This window comes from Polypterus senegalus, chromosome 1, assembly GCF_016835505.1.
Source record: "Polypterus senegalus isolate Bchr_013 chromosome 1, ASM1683550v1, whole genome shotgun sequence".
Classification (NCBI taxonomy): domain Eukaryota; kingdom Metazoa; phylum Chordata; class Cladistia; order Polypteriformes; family Polypteridae; genus Polypterus; species Polypterus senegalus.
Window position 1 is genome coordinate 65,322,760 of NC_053154.1, and position 14,177 is coordinate 65,336,936.

Below are 14,177 nucleotides of genomic sequence, written 5' to 3' on the forward strand. Positions count from 1 at the left end.
CTTGCTTAATACCACCTCTCTGATTTGATTACCTCTATCACCCTCGAAACCACAGTCTTTAGCTGCTTGCCTGAGCCGCATAACAAAACTATTGAATATTCTCATGTTGATTTTCAGCTGATAGAAAGCTTGCCTTGCAAAAGTCATGTTCATCTGAGGCACGAAGTAAGTGTTTTATGCAGCTAATGTTCTGTTGTAATCTGCTGGCCTACTGGTATTTTTCCAAAGTAGAAAATACATCCTGCATATCCAGACCCGCATGGTGCAAAAGTAATGCCTTTCTCCGTTGTTTTGTTGTTTCCAATACATTATGTGTTAAATTAGTGCTTTGCCATCCATGAACAACTCAAACGCTGCTAGCCATCTTGTCCAGAGTTATCCTAGTGTGGTGGGTTCAGCGTAGCAATCAAAATTTGTTTTAGCTCCTTCCATCTCAACCAAAAATTCAACTTGCTTTTCAATGTGAAATGCAACTATTTAGCAAAATCCTCTTCACCAATATTCAGTCCTTCGCCTTGCCTCAGCTTAAGACTGTCAAATTGAATGAATAGACAGGACACCAGGTCATACTTGGAACACAGTGTTTCATTTATAGTAAGTCGTTAATACATAAAGACATTTTTTGTTTTATTGTAGAAATTCTGTTGCGACCCCAACCCCATCTCTTTATTACGACACTTTGGGAACCACTGCTGTATGTGATATGTTAGACGCTTTAATATTTATGGCAGATTTGAATTTTGATATTTGTACCTTTTTTTAAACTCTGTTACTATAAAAAGGCACAGTACTGTACCACAAATTAATACAGAAATTTGTTATTTTCATGAATTTTAGTTTTGCATAAAAGGTTTACACTTTATAACTAACACTTCAGTTGGAAACAGTGTTACCTGGACAAGATAAACAGATAATTTGTGGGCAAGTACAAATAAGTAAAAGAAAAAAAAGTCTACAAGTAGCAGTGCTTAAGTGGTTTAAATCGGGTTAATGTAGAAACATTTTCTGTATCCTGAGAATGTTGACTGCACCCACTCAAGTAGTGCAGAATACAAATTTCAGAAGTGACCACCATGTATATTTCTTGCTACAGGCTGAGGACCCTTTGGCAGTAATGCTTTCCTTGTTCTTATTTCTGCTGGATTCGGCCCATGTATCACCTTTAGTATCACAGAATTAGGAGTTTAGTACTTTATTTTTTATTACCATTTTGAAACAGAATCCTTTTATAAAGTGTGCTCACTTCACACAAAAAGGCAAGATGTGCTGGATATCACATTATTGTTACATTCTAATGCAGGAATTCCTAAGTTCAGCCCTGGGCTAGCACTGTGACTGCAGGTTTTCATCTCAATTAGCTTTGCAAATAAATTATCTAATTGTTTAATTCATTTTTTTTCTTATTTTGCATTTAGAAATATGTGCTAGCATATATACTGGTAAACAAAATTCAGAAATTTGCATTTTTGCCGTAACGTTAAATGTTGAATTTTACTGTTTTCTTTTTCATTCATCTTTTCCTGTGGAGTTTACTCCCTTAATTGTATCGAGATACTGGTGATGAGCAGTACAGACACAGGTGCAAATATAGCTAAATACTAACAGAGAAGCGGCTACCTTAGTATAAAATTCACATGTGAGCTAATTAATAAGAAAAGGCTTAAAAGAACAGAACAAAAAAATAACAATAACTAATGTCACACACACAAATGGTTGTTATACTTCCCCCAAAATTTTGTAAACCCATTTTGTAATTTCGGGACTGACACAACAAAGGCAGAAACTTGTAAATAACAGCTTGTTTAATAAAGTTAGGAGTCCAGTTAAAAGCAGAAGGTGGCTGGGATGAACACCTGCAGTTAAGGTGATCTGCAGGACTGAACTTGAGGACCATTTAGTTAAACTTTTTGGGAACCCCAGCTCTAATGGAACTAGTGGTTTTGTAATTATGAAGTAACTGTGACCACAAGACCAAAACAAAAAAAATATATATATATATATATATATATATAGTACCTGTCAAATAATGCAAAGACTACACAACATGTGTACCGCCCTAAGTGGGGCTCATCGGGTGTATGCACTTTTGCTCTATGATCTTCTTATCACACCTGGGAAGGCATGGCGGATGTTTGCCGACTGGCCGACCAACCACATGTGTTACCTGGTAGGTAACCATCCAACTATCAGATTGTGATCAGGCCTATGCATGCAATACTCTGACCTACACTCTGTCAAATAGGTGAACCAGCCACCATAGTGCAATGTCTGATGCTTTCCCTCAGGTGCTGACATCTGATGTTTGATCTCCACATGGGGAAGAAAATGTGCGTACACCTGATGAGTCCCATTAGGGCGAAACATGTGTCATGTACTCCTTGTATTATTTGGCAGGTACTGTATAGCATACCTATGATAAATGGCATATATAAATGGCTTATTGATTCAAGTATGTTTTATTTTTGATATTTACTTAAAAGGACATTCATAACACTATATTATACGCAGCAAGCTCTCATATTCAAATCAGTCTTTTTCAAAATACTAAGTAAACAAAACTTCATATCTTACTAATATATTAATTTCTCTTATAAATAAAACACAGATAATCAGAAAACTGCCATTTGATTAAACATTTTGTCCATTCATTTACTTAATTTGCTTACTCCATTGGCAGAGTGGCACCAACATGAAACATACTGCAGAACCCAGCCCTCCATTAACGGTATATTCACACACATCACCTTACACTTGGGCATACCAAGCCGTTTAGCGGTCATTGGTTAACTTACTAGATGGGGAGTACATACAAATCCACACCTCCTGTGACCAAGTCAGGAATCGGCCTAGTCCTAGGTACAGTGAGGTAGCGCCTTTAACCTCAACGCCACTATGCCACAGTTTGTTTGTTTTTCTTATTTAACTTATGAGAGGAAGGTACCCTCATGTAACACAAAAACAGTAAGAGGGTCCTGCTTTTAGGAAACAAGCGGTATATGTAGTGAAAGGTAAGAAACAGCAGACATCTGAGAAGAAGAAGGTAGTGACAGACAAGGGTTAAAATCTGTTTTTTCAGTGTAGTGTTTTAGTGAACAGTATGTAGGACATAGTAGGCAGAATATTAAATGTCATAGTTTTATAGCAGTAGGTACTGATTGATTGCTGCTTCTTCAACGACTGGCAAAAATGCTCTCTTTTATACTGCAAGCTCATTGTAATTCTGTTTGCAATAGCATAGCACACTATACTAAGTAGACGTTCATATGGTGCACAAACTGTGTCTTCATATACCATAAAGGTCAGCATTTTTAAGTTGTTCCAGGTTCATTGTTACCAACGGTTTTTCCAATTATGAAATACAATTCCAATTAAGAAAACAGCATTATGAATATATTCTCTTTTAACAATATTTTAACCAGCTGTCTGCTTCAGACTAACACACAGGCCTGTCATAATTCTTACTTTCAGTATATGTTAAGCCACGATGAGTTTCTGAAGGACATCAGACGAGGTGATGCTGCAACACTTTAAGAAGAAAACGCCTTCTAACTTGCTGATTGACCAAGTAAACAACCACCATACCTCTGCTTTATTAAGGAAACAGTTAAAGAGCTTTTGCAAAAAAGGCAAATGTTTCTAAATTAAAGCCCTGTAAGATGGTGTAAATGATTTAATTTGCTATAAAACATTTTTACTTGAACTAATATGCTGATGTATTTCTTTTATTTCTTTTCATTTGTTTTTCTTCTAATATATTTATGTTTACTAAAAATAATGATTTATGTTCTTATTTCATTTCTGTGTTGTACTACACACTGATTTGATGTTTTTATTGTATGTTCAACAAGGTAATTTGTTCTGTATATGTCTTGGTACTTGGTAGAGTATATACTTCTGTCCACATGAGCTCATTGAGGGGCACAGCCACCCGCTTATCAGTTGTGAAGAGTATTTGACCCAGTTTAAATATGAGAACCCAAACACTAAAGCCACTTTTGGTACAGAAGAAGATCGTAGATTCCTTTTTGACTAGAATTTTAAATTTTTCTCCTAGCTACAGTACAGGGTGGTCCAGATCTAATTATGCAGATCCAGATCGTCTGGATGACTGATTTATGCGGGGACGATTCCAGTTCGGGGCTAAGACGATTCTTCATGTTGTCAGTTCGCACACTTCTCAATGGTCCGGGATTTTTCGGGTGATTTTCTATGCAATAAAGTTAAGTTATAGCGTAATGAAAATTGCATAATTAGATCTGGACCCCCCTATATATGCCTTGGCATCAGTCAGTATATGTGTTGTTGTTGTTGTTGGTACATACCTGGCATCTTATTGTGTGGTCTGCCATTTCCCAGGAATGTTGGCACCTCACGAATACATGCGGCTCTACAGACATGCCTCAAGTAGCAAGGACAGTCATTAAAAGTAGCTAGGATTCACCTACAAAGTTATTCCTTTTGTCTACAGTTTATAAAAAGTTGTAACTAGGGACATGTGGCTTAAGAAAATAAAAGAAATAACACATTAATGTGTAAATGATTAATATGAAAACATAAAAATACAAAGTACGTCATTATTTGATTATATTTAAAAATGAAATTAAAAGATTGAGTTTCTGTTAAATACTTCATATGCATAATTCAATATAAAATCCTGAACTGTTTTCCGTATTTTCCCCTATATTATGTACCATTACAGAATGTTGACGTTTAGTGAATAAATTCAACCAGCTCTGCTTAATTTAAGCCTTTATTTTTGCAGTTGTTAAAATTAGCTAAAATCTGTTTTTGTGTATTAACTAGTATAAATACTAGAGACTAATTTATCACATAGAATTTAAATTATCGCTCAATGACACACACTTAGGTTTTAATGGGAACATGTGCTTACTAGAATCAACACAAATTTATTGTAACAATGCAAATGTCAGAAACAGTTATACATGGCACAACACAATCTACTGAGCGATAGAAGCTCAATTCCAGACTGCTACAGTATTAAATGCATTCATCTTCACATTTGTATTTAATCATAGTAAGCCCAATTAAATAGATGTTGTATGCCTAAAATGTTCAACATGCAGTATATTATGTGTTATAAGTGTGAAATTTTTAAAGTGGGACTTGATTACACAGCTTTTTATATAAGTAAGCATATGGGTGAAAAGGTGCACTCATGAAGTGCATGAGAAAAGCTACAAATAATATAAAACAGCAATATGATATAGAGTTGAATTTCTTCCAGATATAATACATGCTATGAAATAAAATTTTGGCCTTTGCACTGCAAATATGTTCATTGTGCATAAAATCCACAATGAGATGCCTGTTTTATTCATCAAAATTCTGTATTAGCACATCCTGTTAGCAGAGCAAATAATATTTTTTGATTTTTGTTGTCTTTGTTTTGGTCCTTTATGTGGCGTGTGCATTTTTTATCATTTTTTAACTGGCCCCTCACCTTAAGTCAGTTTGACAATAGAAGCACTGCTCAGAGCAGACACTTACTGATGACATGGTTCTTGGCATCCATAAAACCTGTCTTGATTCCTGGGGTGTACTGTGTGTAAGATGTCCATACACTGACTGGAAAAGCCATGCAGAATCACCCTGTGGGCTCAGCATCCCTATACCCATCAGCAAATATGGGTCAGATTTAGATGGACTAGACCTTGGCAATACTGAATGACTCTTGGAGCGTGTGGTGTAACTACACTAGCAACAAAGAAAAGAACTAGAACTCTTCCTATGAGCCAAAAGTATTAAATGTACATAGACACGCTCATCTCTGTGCATAGCACTGACTTTTTTGTTGAACAGGTGGAGTTGCTCGATGGTAAAGGCATTGGCCAGATTCTGTTTTACCATTAAACCAGCTAGTCTCATTCAGTTGGAGTTTGCGCTTGTGAAAGGAATATTATATGAATTTGATTCACAGTTAAAGAGACAAAAGCTATGACTGTTGTTAACATCTATTTATCAAACTGCTACAGTATTTGGCCTTCTTAGAGAAGTCATTGCTCAAAACCAAGATTCTGAGCTTTCAAGCCAATTACCACTTTTTTATGGCTCAGTCTTATGGAGCAATGTGGATATCCTGGGAATGCCTAGTGGTTCCCTTTAATGGTGCCATTTTCAACTTGTAATTCTAGAAAGAGGCCAGCCAACATCTTGGAGTCGAGTCAGGGATGTGAAGAGCGAATGGGCCATATTTAAGAATCCAGTAGCCAAGAGCTATAGTGGAAAGATGGATGCTGTCAGTTATGGTGACAACTCTACACCTTGTTTGTGGATGCTAGTGGTATAGGAAGTGCCATTTTTCCCCCTCCTTCCCAGTAGAGAGAGAGGTGATTTAATACATTTTATTTAGGCATTCAACCCCACCTAATAAGTGTCTCTTCACCTCTACCATTTGTGACTTATTTCTGAAAAGTTGAAGCTCAGAGCGTATATGGTTTAGGGTCCTGAGGCTGAGGATGTGATTTGCTCCTGGAAATGAATAGTGTGCTGTCTGTAAGTAATAGCGCGGTGCCTTAGATGTTGGAGTAAGCCTTGTTCACAAGTGAGGGCAGTGGGTATTGTAAGAGTGACTAAAGTATTTGTGCATCATTGTCATTGTGGGCATCGCGCTAGAGGATGCGGGTCACTAGGGAGCCATGTTGATTTATCATTCAATCTATTTTATGGTAATAAACTTTATAGCAGCTATTGCAGGCCCACATGAGGATTTACCAGGCTCACTCACTATATACAGTACAGTGGGTGGCTCAACATTCTTTGAGTTCCACAGAGTATAAAGAGGAAGAGAAACTAGGAGACATTTATTGAGGATGCAGAGTGACTGGTGGTTGGGCTTACTGGGTATAACTCTCTTAGAAGCCTGCTTGAGAATGCCAAGAACATTCCCAAAAGTAACTGGACACTTTTCTTATGGGTGCAAAGGTATATTCAGCTTGTTGACACTCTCCTGAAAAAGTGAATGAAATATCTGAATGAGATCTCAGTTGTGTACCTTCACGTCATAGTGCACTGATATTACCAGCACCATTTGCAATGTGCTACCAGAGGAAGTGAAACTTTGACTGTTATTTTCTGGTCCAATTTAAAACTTTCTTACCAGACACTCTTAACTGTTTCTTCTTCTTCTGGTTCTTCTTAAGAATTAAGTTCAAATCCCCATGATGCTTGTCTACAGAGTAGTTAGTGGGTCAGTACCCGAGTATATGGAGACACTGGTGAGGTGTTATCCTCCTTCTCGCCATCTCAGGTCTGCCGGGGAACAGCGTCTGGTGAAGCCACCTATACGTGGCATCAAGTCTCAATCCCAACTCTTTTCCTTGTGAACCTGCCCACCTCCATCCATACTGCTGTCTCCGTCATTGTATTTAAGAAGCAATTGAAGACCCATCTGTTCTGTGAATATCTGTCGAAATTGATTGAAGAGAAAAAAAATGATCTTTTATATTGTTGGTTAATTTATTAAGTTTAATTGCCTCATTGTTATAATCCATGATTGTAAATTATTAGTTATTACCTCTCTTCACTTGTGGCAATCAACTTTTGTTAACCTGGCCTAGTATACAAACAGGCATGCACCTAATGTTACTCAGTTATGTTTGCCTCTGTTGTAAGTTGCTTTGGATAAAAGCATCGGCCAAGCAAATAAATGTAAATCTAAATGTAAATGAAGTAGGTAGACAACAGAGAGGTGACTGATTTTTAATTACCAACATGAAGTTCATAATGGAAGAAGCACCTGAACCAACACTAAGCCCAGTGTCCCTCACTGTCTTGCATAGCAGAAACCTCCTTGATCAGACTGAATGAGCACTAACAGTGCTGATGAAGATATTTTTTGACAGTGAAAATGAGTAATGAGGAAGCTCTAAATCTGGTAAACTCAGAGATATGTCATACCCATGATGAAGGAGAAGAAAATTGTGACTATCTTGTAAGGTGGTGCAACGTAAAGAGACTACTTAAATGACCTAAAGAAGTTAAATAATTTAGAGAAACACCACGAGTAGAATGGCTGGTGAGCATCGAGGAATGAACAAGAATCAACAAAGCTGAACCACTGGTGAGGAAACGTCAAGACTGTCGGCAGTGATGAACAATAACAGTCAACCTTCATGTTTAACAGAGCAGTGAATGGTGGTGATGCTTTCACAAGGCAAGAGGCAGAAAAACAGACAGTTCCACTGTTTTCCAGTGCTGTGAACGTTCATAGTTTCCATAGGTGGTTTGTGCACACAAAGTACCTGGCTACTTTATATACTTCTTCACTGCATGCAAATCTTTCTGGTTATTAAACTCTGAGAACGTGAATGTACTATACGTTAATTTTTCCCCTCATCAAGTAACACTCAATCTCCCAGAATGACGAAGGGAAAACATGATTTTAAGGATTTTTTTTTTGCAATTTATTAAAAATAACAAACTAAAATCTCACCTTGACACAAGTATTCAGACCGTTTACTTAAATAAAGCCCCCTTGACAGCAATTATGGCCTGGAGTCTTCTGGGGTATGACATGACAAGCTTCACACGACTGGTTTTGGGGATTTTTTCTACCATTCTCTGCAGATCCTCTTCAGTTCTGTCATTTTGGATTAGTAGACCATTTCCAGGCCTCTCCAGAGATGTCCTGTTGCATTCATGACTGGGCTTTGGCTGAGAAATTCAATGACATGCCCTAAATTGTTCCCAGCCATGCCTGTGTTGTCTTTGCTTTGCTTTGCTTAGGGTTGTCGTCTTTTTGGTTGGTGAACCTTTGGCTCATTCTAAAGTCCAAAGCACCCTGGAGCTGGTGTTTATTATGGATATCTCTGTACTTTTTCCTGTTCAGCTTTCCTTAACCCTGTCATGTCTCCCAGTCCTTGGCTGTCACCACCATGCTTCTTCACTGGAATGGTATTCTAGAGGTGATGAGCAGTGCCTGGAGTTCTCCAGACATGATGCTAATCTTGATTTCATCAGACCAGAGAATTATTTCTCACAAGCTGAGATGCCTATAGGTGCCATTTTTCAAACTCCAAGTGGGCTTTCATGCGTCTTTTACTGAAGGACATGCTTCTGTCTGACCACTCTGTAATAAAGCCCAGATTGGTGGAGAATTGCAGTGATGGCTGTCATCGTGGAAGCGTCTCTCATCTCCACTAAGGTTCTGGAGCTCAGTCTGACTGAACCTGACATCAGGTTTTTGGTCACCACTTTTAGCAAGCCCCTTCTATCCCAGCTGCTCAGTTTGGCTGGGTGGCCAGCTTTAGGAGGATACTCGGATAGTCTATGGCACTTAAACGATGCTCAGTTGGTACCAAGGGGCCCAAAGTGTGCCAAGAAAATATCCCCATATCATTACCACCACCACCAGCATGAAATGTTGATACAAGGCAGGATGGATCCATGCTTTCATGTTGTTGATGCCAAATTCTGAACCTACCACCTGAGTGTAGCAGGAGAAATCGAGAATCATTAAACCAGGTAACATTTTTTCCAATCTTCTATTGTCCAGTTTTGGTGAAGCCGTGTGAATTGTAGTCTCAGCTGCCTGTTCTTAGCTGACAGGAGTGGCACCCACTGTCGTCTCCAGCTTCTGTAGCCCATCTGCTTGAAGGTGTGACATGCTGTGTGTTCTGAGATGCTCTTCTGCATACCTCGGTTGTAACGAGTGGTTATTTACTGTTGCCATTCCATTAGCTTGAACCAGTCTGGCCATTCCTCTCTGACCTCTGGCATCAACAGGGCATTTTCACCCAGAGAACTGCTGCTCACGGGATATTTTCCCTTTTTCAGACCATTCTCTGTAAACCCTAGAGATGGTTGTGCATGAAAATCCCAGTAGATCAGCAGTTTCTAAAATACTGCCACATTTAAAGTCACTTAAATCAACTTTCTTCCCCATTCTGATGCTCGATTTGAACTTCAGCAGGTTGTCATCACAATGTCTACATACCTAAATGCATCGAGTTGCTTCCTTGTGATTGGCTGACTAGATATTTGCATTAACAAGCAGATGAACCTATAAAGTGGCCTCTGAGTGTACGGTATTGTGAGCGAGAGTGCGTTTACAGGTGCCAGTCTGTATGGAGATAAATGAGTGTTAATATTTAGTGCACTGCACATAAAATAAGAGAGAAGAATGGTCAAACAGTGCAGAAGTAAACTGGCCACCAAAACATTTACAGACAAAATTCAGGGGTTTGCTTTCGTAGAATCCTAGGGTCAAATCCCAGCTTGGGCTTGTCATCTTATCAGCTGGCTTTTCCTCTCACTTTCCAAAATCACACAGCCTGGCATGAAAGAAGTGAATGTGGCTGGATGATCTGGCCCACCAGGCATGGTTGCTTCACAACGCTGGAAATGGCATCTGCCCCCCATGACCCTAAATTGGATTGAAAGGGTTAGATGACAGTTGGATGCATCCATCTTTGGTGCATGTGATTCATTATCATGTTTATATAATTGGGCGTTATATGCTAGAATGTCACATGCATATCTTATTCCAAATAAAAATTGGAGCAAACGTTAAATATGGTTAGTTCTAAAGTTTAACCAGTTAACAGATTTTGTTTAACAGCAGGGCTGATTAAGGTAGGTAGCTGTTTTGAGAAGGCATTACCTTTCCCAAATAGAGATGAGGCACACTTTTGGTGCCATCATCCAAGAATGGCTATAGCATCAATGGATACCAAGGAGGTTATTTAGCTGAAAATGCTTTAACATCCAAAACACGCGTCAAGCCTGTGGTCAACTCAGAGATAATCCCACCTTTCAAAGTTGCCTTTTTATAACATTGAGGAAGCAGGGGGTCTTTTCTCAAGGATGTGACAAGTTGCTTGTCTTCTTCAGTTCTTCCAGGGTAAGCGTCAAAGGAAACTTGGGCATGGGATTCAGCTAAACCACTCGCTGCCCCCCAACCTTTAAGGCAGACGAAGTTGTTTGTGAAGAGAAATGATTGGCTACACGTTATCATGCTCATATGAATTATTTATGAACATTTTTAAAATTGATATTTCCTGAGAAAACCTCCACATATGATATACCGTTCAATTCGTCTTGATGTCTAATTAAACGAGATGTGAAGCTTTACTCCTATTTCTGCTCTTCTAGATTTGAAAAAAAACATTTTTAGGCCATTATTGGATGATATTTTGTGCAGAAAATGACACTTTATAGCAAAGAATAAGCCAAAGGTGTCTTCGGAAAAAATGATCAGAAGGATTTGAAGTTCAAACAGAGAGGTTCACCTCCTAATGCAGGCGTTCTTAACATGAGGTTCGTGAATGGGTTTCAGGGGGTCCGTGAGGGTCAGATAAGAATGAATATTTATATTCACTATACAGCCCGGTAATGTTGATTTAGAATCGATGTAGTAATGGTAGTAGAAAACGTAGTAGTAGTAGATCTGTTTTAATTTGCAAAAAAAGGATTGTACTTCATAATTATAATGAGTGGCCATTACATTTTGCATACAAAAGGAGTGTTCTTTTTAGATTGTTCACTTTAAAGTTTAATGATACTTTGTGTAGGTCATATAATCCAATCTCAATAAATAAAGTACATTATACTCATTGCATGCAAAGTTGTATTTATGTGAATATTTCTGGGGAAGGGGGTCCATAGTTTTCATCAGATTCTTAAAGGGGTCCGTGACTCAAAAAAGGTTAATGGGATACAAGGTGTCAAAGTTACTCCTTTTCACAAAACTTCAAACGAATAGAAATTGCCAACACAGACATATAGGAGTGTCGGTTTCGGCTGTTTCAAGGTTGCTGATCCTGACTATGATACTGTAATATTTGATTATTTACTGGTGGTCCTAGCCCTCTAACAGCAACTCCCAGCAGGTTATAAATGGCAAATATAAGCGTGTAGGGTATCATTGTAAACTACGTCAAGGTCTGTGATAATGAACAAGAGCCATCCATTATCTAACCAACTATACCCTAACAACCGGGGTTTGCTGGAGCCAATCCCAGCCAACACAGGGAGCAAGGCAGGAAACAAACCCCGGGCAGGGCGCACGCACACCCACCCACGGGACAATGTAGGATCACCAATGCACCTAACCTGCATGTCTTTGGACTGTGGGAGGAAACTGGAGTGCCTGGAGGAAACCCACACAGACACGGGGAGAACATGCAAACTCCACGCAGTGAGGACCCGGGAAGCGAACCCAGGTCTCCTAACTGCGAGGCAGCAGCGCCACCACTGCGCCACCGTGCTGCCCTAATGAACAAGATGTTATTTTTAATTTTTGATCCTTTACTAGGGATCTAGCCCTCTATGGACCTCCGACAGAGGGTGAAAAATAACTAATTTCTGTAACGATCGAGAATCCTTAGACTTTGGACATTTCAATTGAAGCACACATTGTAACATTTTGAATGTCTGACACAACTGTCCTTGTTTATTATGTTCTTCTATGGCCAAATCATTCCATTTTTTATGAACACCCCAAAACGTGGCGGCTCATACCAATGCCATTTTTTTTATTGTCATCTTCACTACTAATGCCCGTGTTGATCCAGCTAGCTAAACAGCCACTCTGTGTGTCGACGAGCTCTCTCATTTTCTCTGCTCTATGCTTGAGGCATGGCCTTATCGGTGTGCATATTTTCATCAATCCCATTCAGTTCAGGACAGTCTGTCCAAAAGTGGGGCAAGCTGGTGCTATATTTGTATATTTTATGGAAGGAAGGTTATACTTGACAGCTGAATTCCAATTATGCACTTGTCTGCCAAGCTGAAGCCTGGCCTGTTATGCTAAACTACGTTACAGGCCTCTGAAGCCGCGCTGAAACGCAAAGGCCACGTGACTTAGCAATGGCCTCGCTCCTCAGACAGCAGCCGAGGCTTTAAATATCTTTATTACGAGCATTTCAAATAAAAGGAAGGACCAACAATTGACATCTGCCTTTAGATTTGTCTCAGGGTGGTGTGCTTATTTTCATTCTTTCAAAAGTTTGGATTGCAGAGGGTGGAAACTAAACCTTCCTTCCATCATTTTTCAAGTCTTGCTTTATCCTGAGTAGGGTCAGCAGTCCATCAGACTGATTCTATCCAACGTGAACTTTTCATCAGTCCAAGTATGATGATTTTGTTTGTTTGTTAAAAGCTGAGCTGCACTAATTAAACAGACCTGACAGGAACGTAACAGTGAAGCTGCACCTGCCCGAGTAAAGTGCTGAATTTTGCTGGCTCACAAAGCAAGTTAGGATTTGAATGGCAAACAAGCGTATTTAGGATCCTCCTTCATTTGAAAAGCCGCCCTTCCAGATGTCATCTGGCATTCAAACCTGCAGTTTTCTTATTAGGTTGCAGAAGTGGACTTGGACGCAGATTCTGTTCCCTTGGAAGAAGACAAAGAACTGGTGCCCTGGGTGAGTAGCCTTACCTTTATAAAAAAAATGAAATGCAGAGAAAACTGCTGAAATGTTTTGGTCTTGTACAGGAGAGTAAATGCTGACAAAGGTGGATTTAAAACAGCCATTGTAAGTAGGCTCGACTCGTCTCTTGTACTAATGAGAGGCACCGCCATCGGCTGAAGGAAACCACGGACTTCATGGTGTATTCTCATTGTTTATCTGCTGTTATCATTGTATGTGTTTACAGACTGAGGCTACATGGATGTTTGTTAGCCTGAGCTTCTGAATTCGGAGTACAGGCAGCCCCCGGGTTACGTACGAGATAGGGACTGTAGGTTTGTACTTAAGCTGAATTTGTATGTAAGTCTGGTACAGGTACTTTATTTTAATAAATGCCATTGTTGACCGACTGTGACCAAGTGCTCTGCCAATGAATGATGGAGTTTCACCTCTCTCTGACCTTTTTGTTATTTCTACTTTATTTTTAATGGTGATGGTTTTTCTCTTCTTTACTGTATCACCAGCACTTGCATCAGATTTGTGTTTCAGAGACATTGTTGAAGGGTGAAGACGAAAGGTTAAGATGAGCTCTTCTGCACAGTACTGTACACGCTATCACAGCAGGAAGGCACCAGTCGTCAAACATCTGATGTACAGACAAGCGACAACTTCCTGCTATGTGCGTAACAGTACAAGCAGGCTTGCTATTGAGAATGAATGGGGCGGCGAGGGGAAGTTCATCAGGAGCCCACCTCACATTCATCTCCACTACAGTATGCTGCCTGCAGCGTCTGCCCATTGAGAACA

General features: G+C 39.4%; 1 protein-coding gene across 10 annotated transcripts in view; it reads left to right on the forward strand.

Annotated features, from left to right (window-relative positions):
- ppfibp2b (PPFIA binding protein 2b) overlaps positions 1-14,177 on the forward strand; it is a 291,180-nt gene that overhangs the window by 276,206 nt on the left and 797 nt on the right. For 9 of the 10 annotated variants that reach the window (XM_039749799.1, XM_039749816.1, XM_039749800.1 and 6 more), the window contains one exon: positions 13,320-13,385. In XM_039749799.1, the coding sequence (XP_039605733.1) occupies positions 13,320-13,385 (66 nt within the window). Of the gene's footprint in view, positions 1-3,468; positions 3,680-13,319; positions 13,386-14,177 lie in introns of those variants that run through there. The other variant, XM_039749806.1, reaches the window with a different exon arrangement.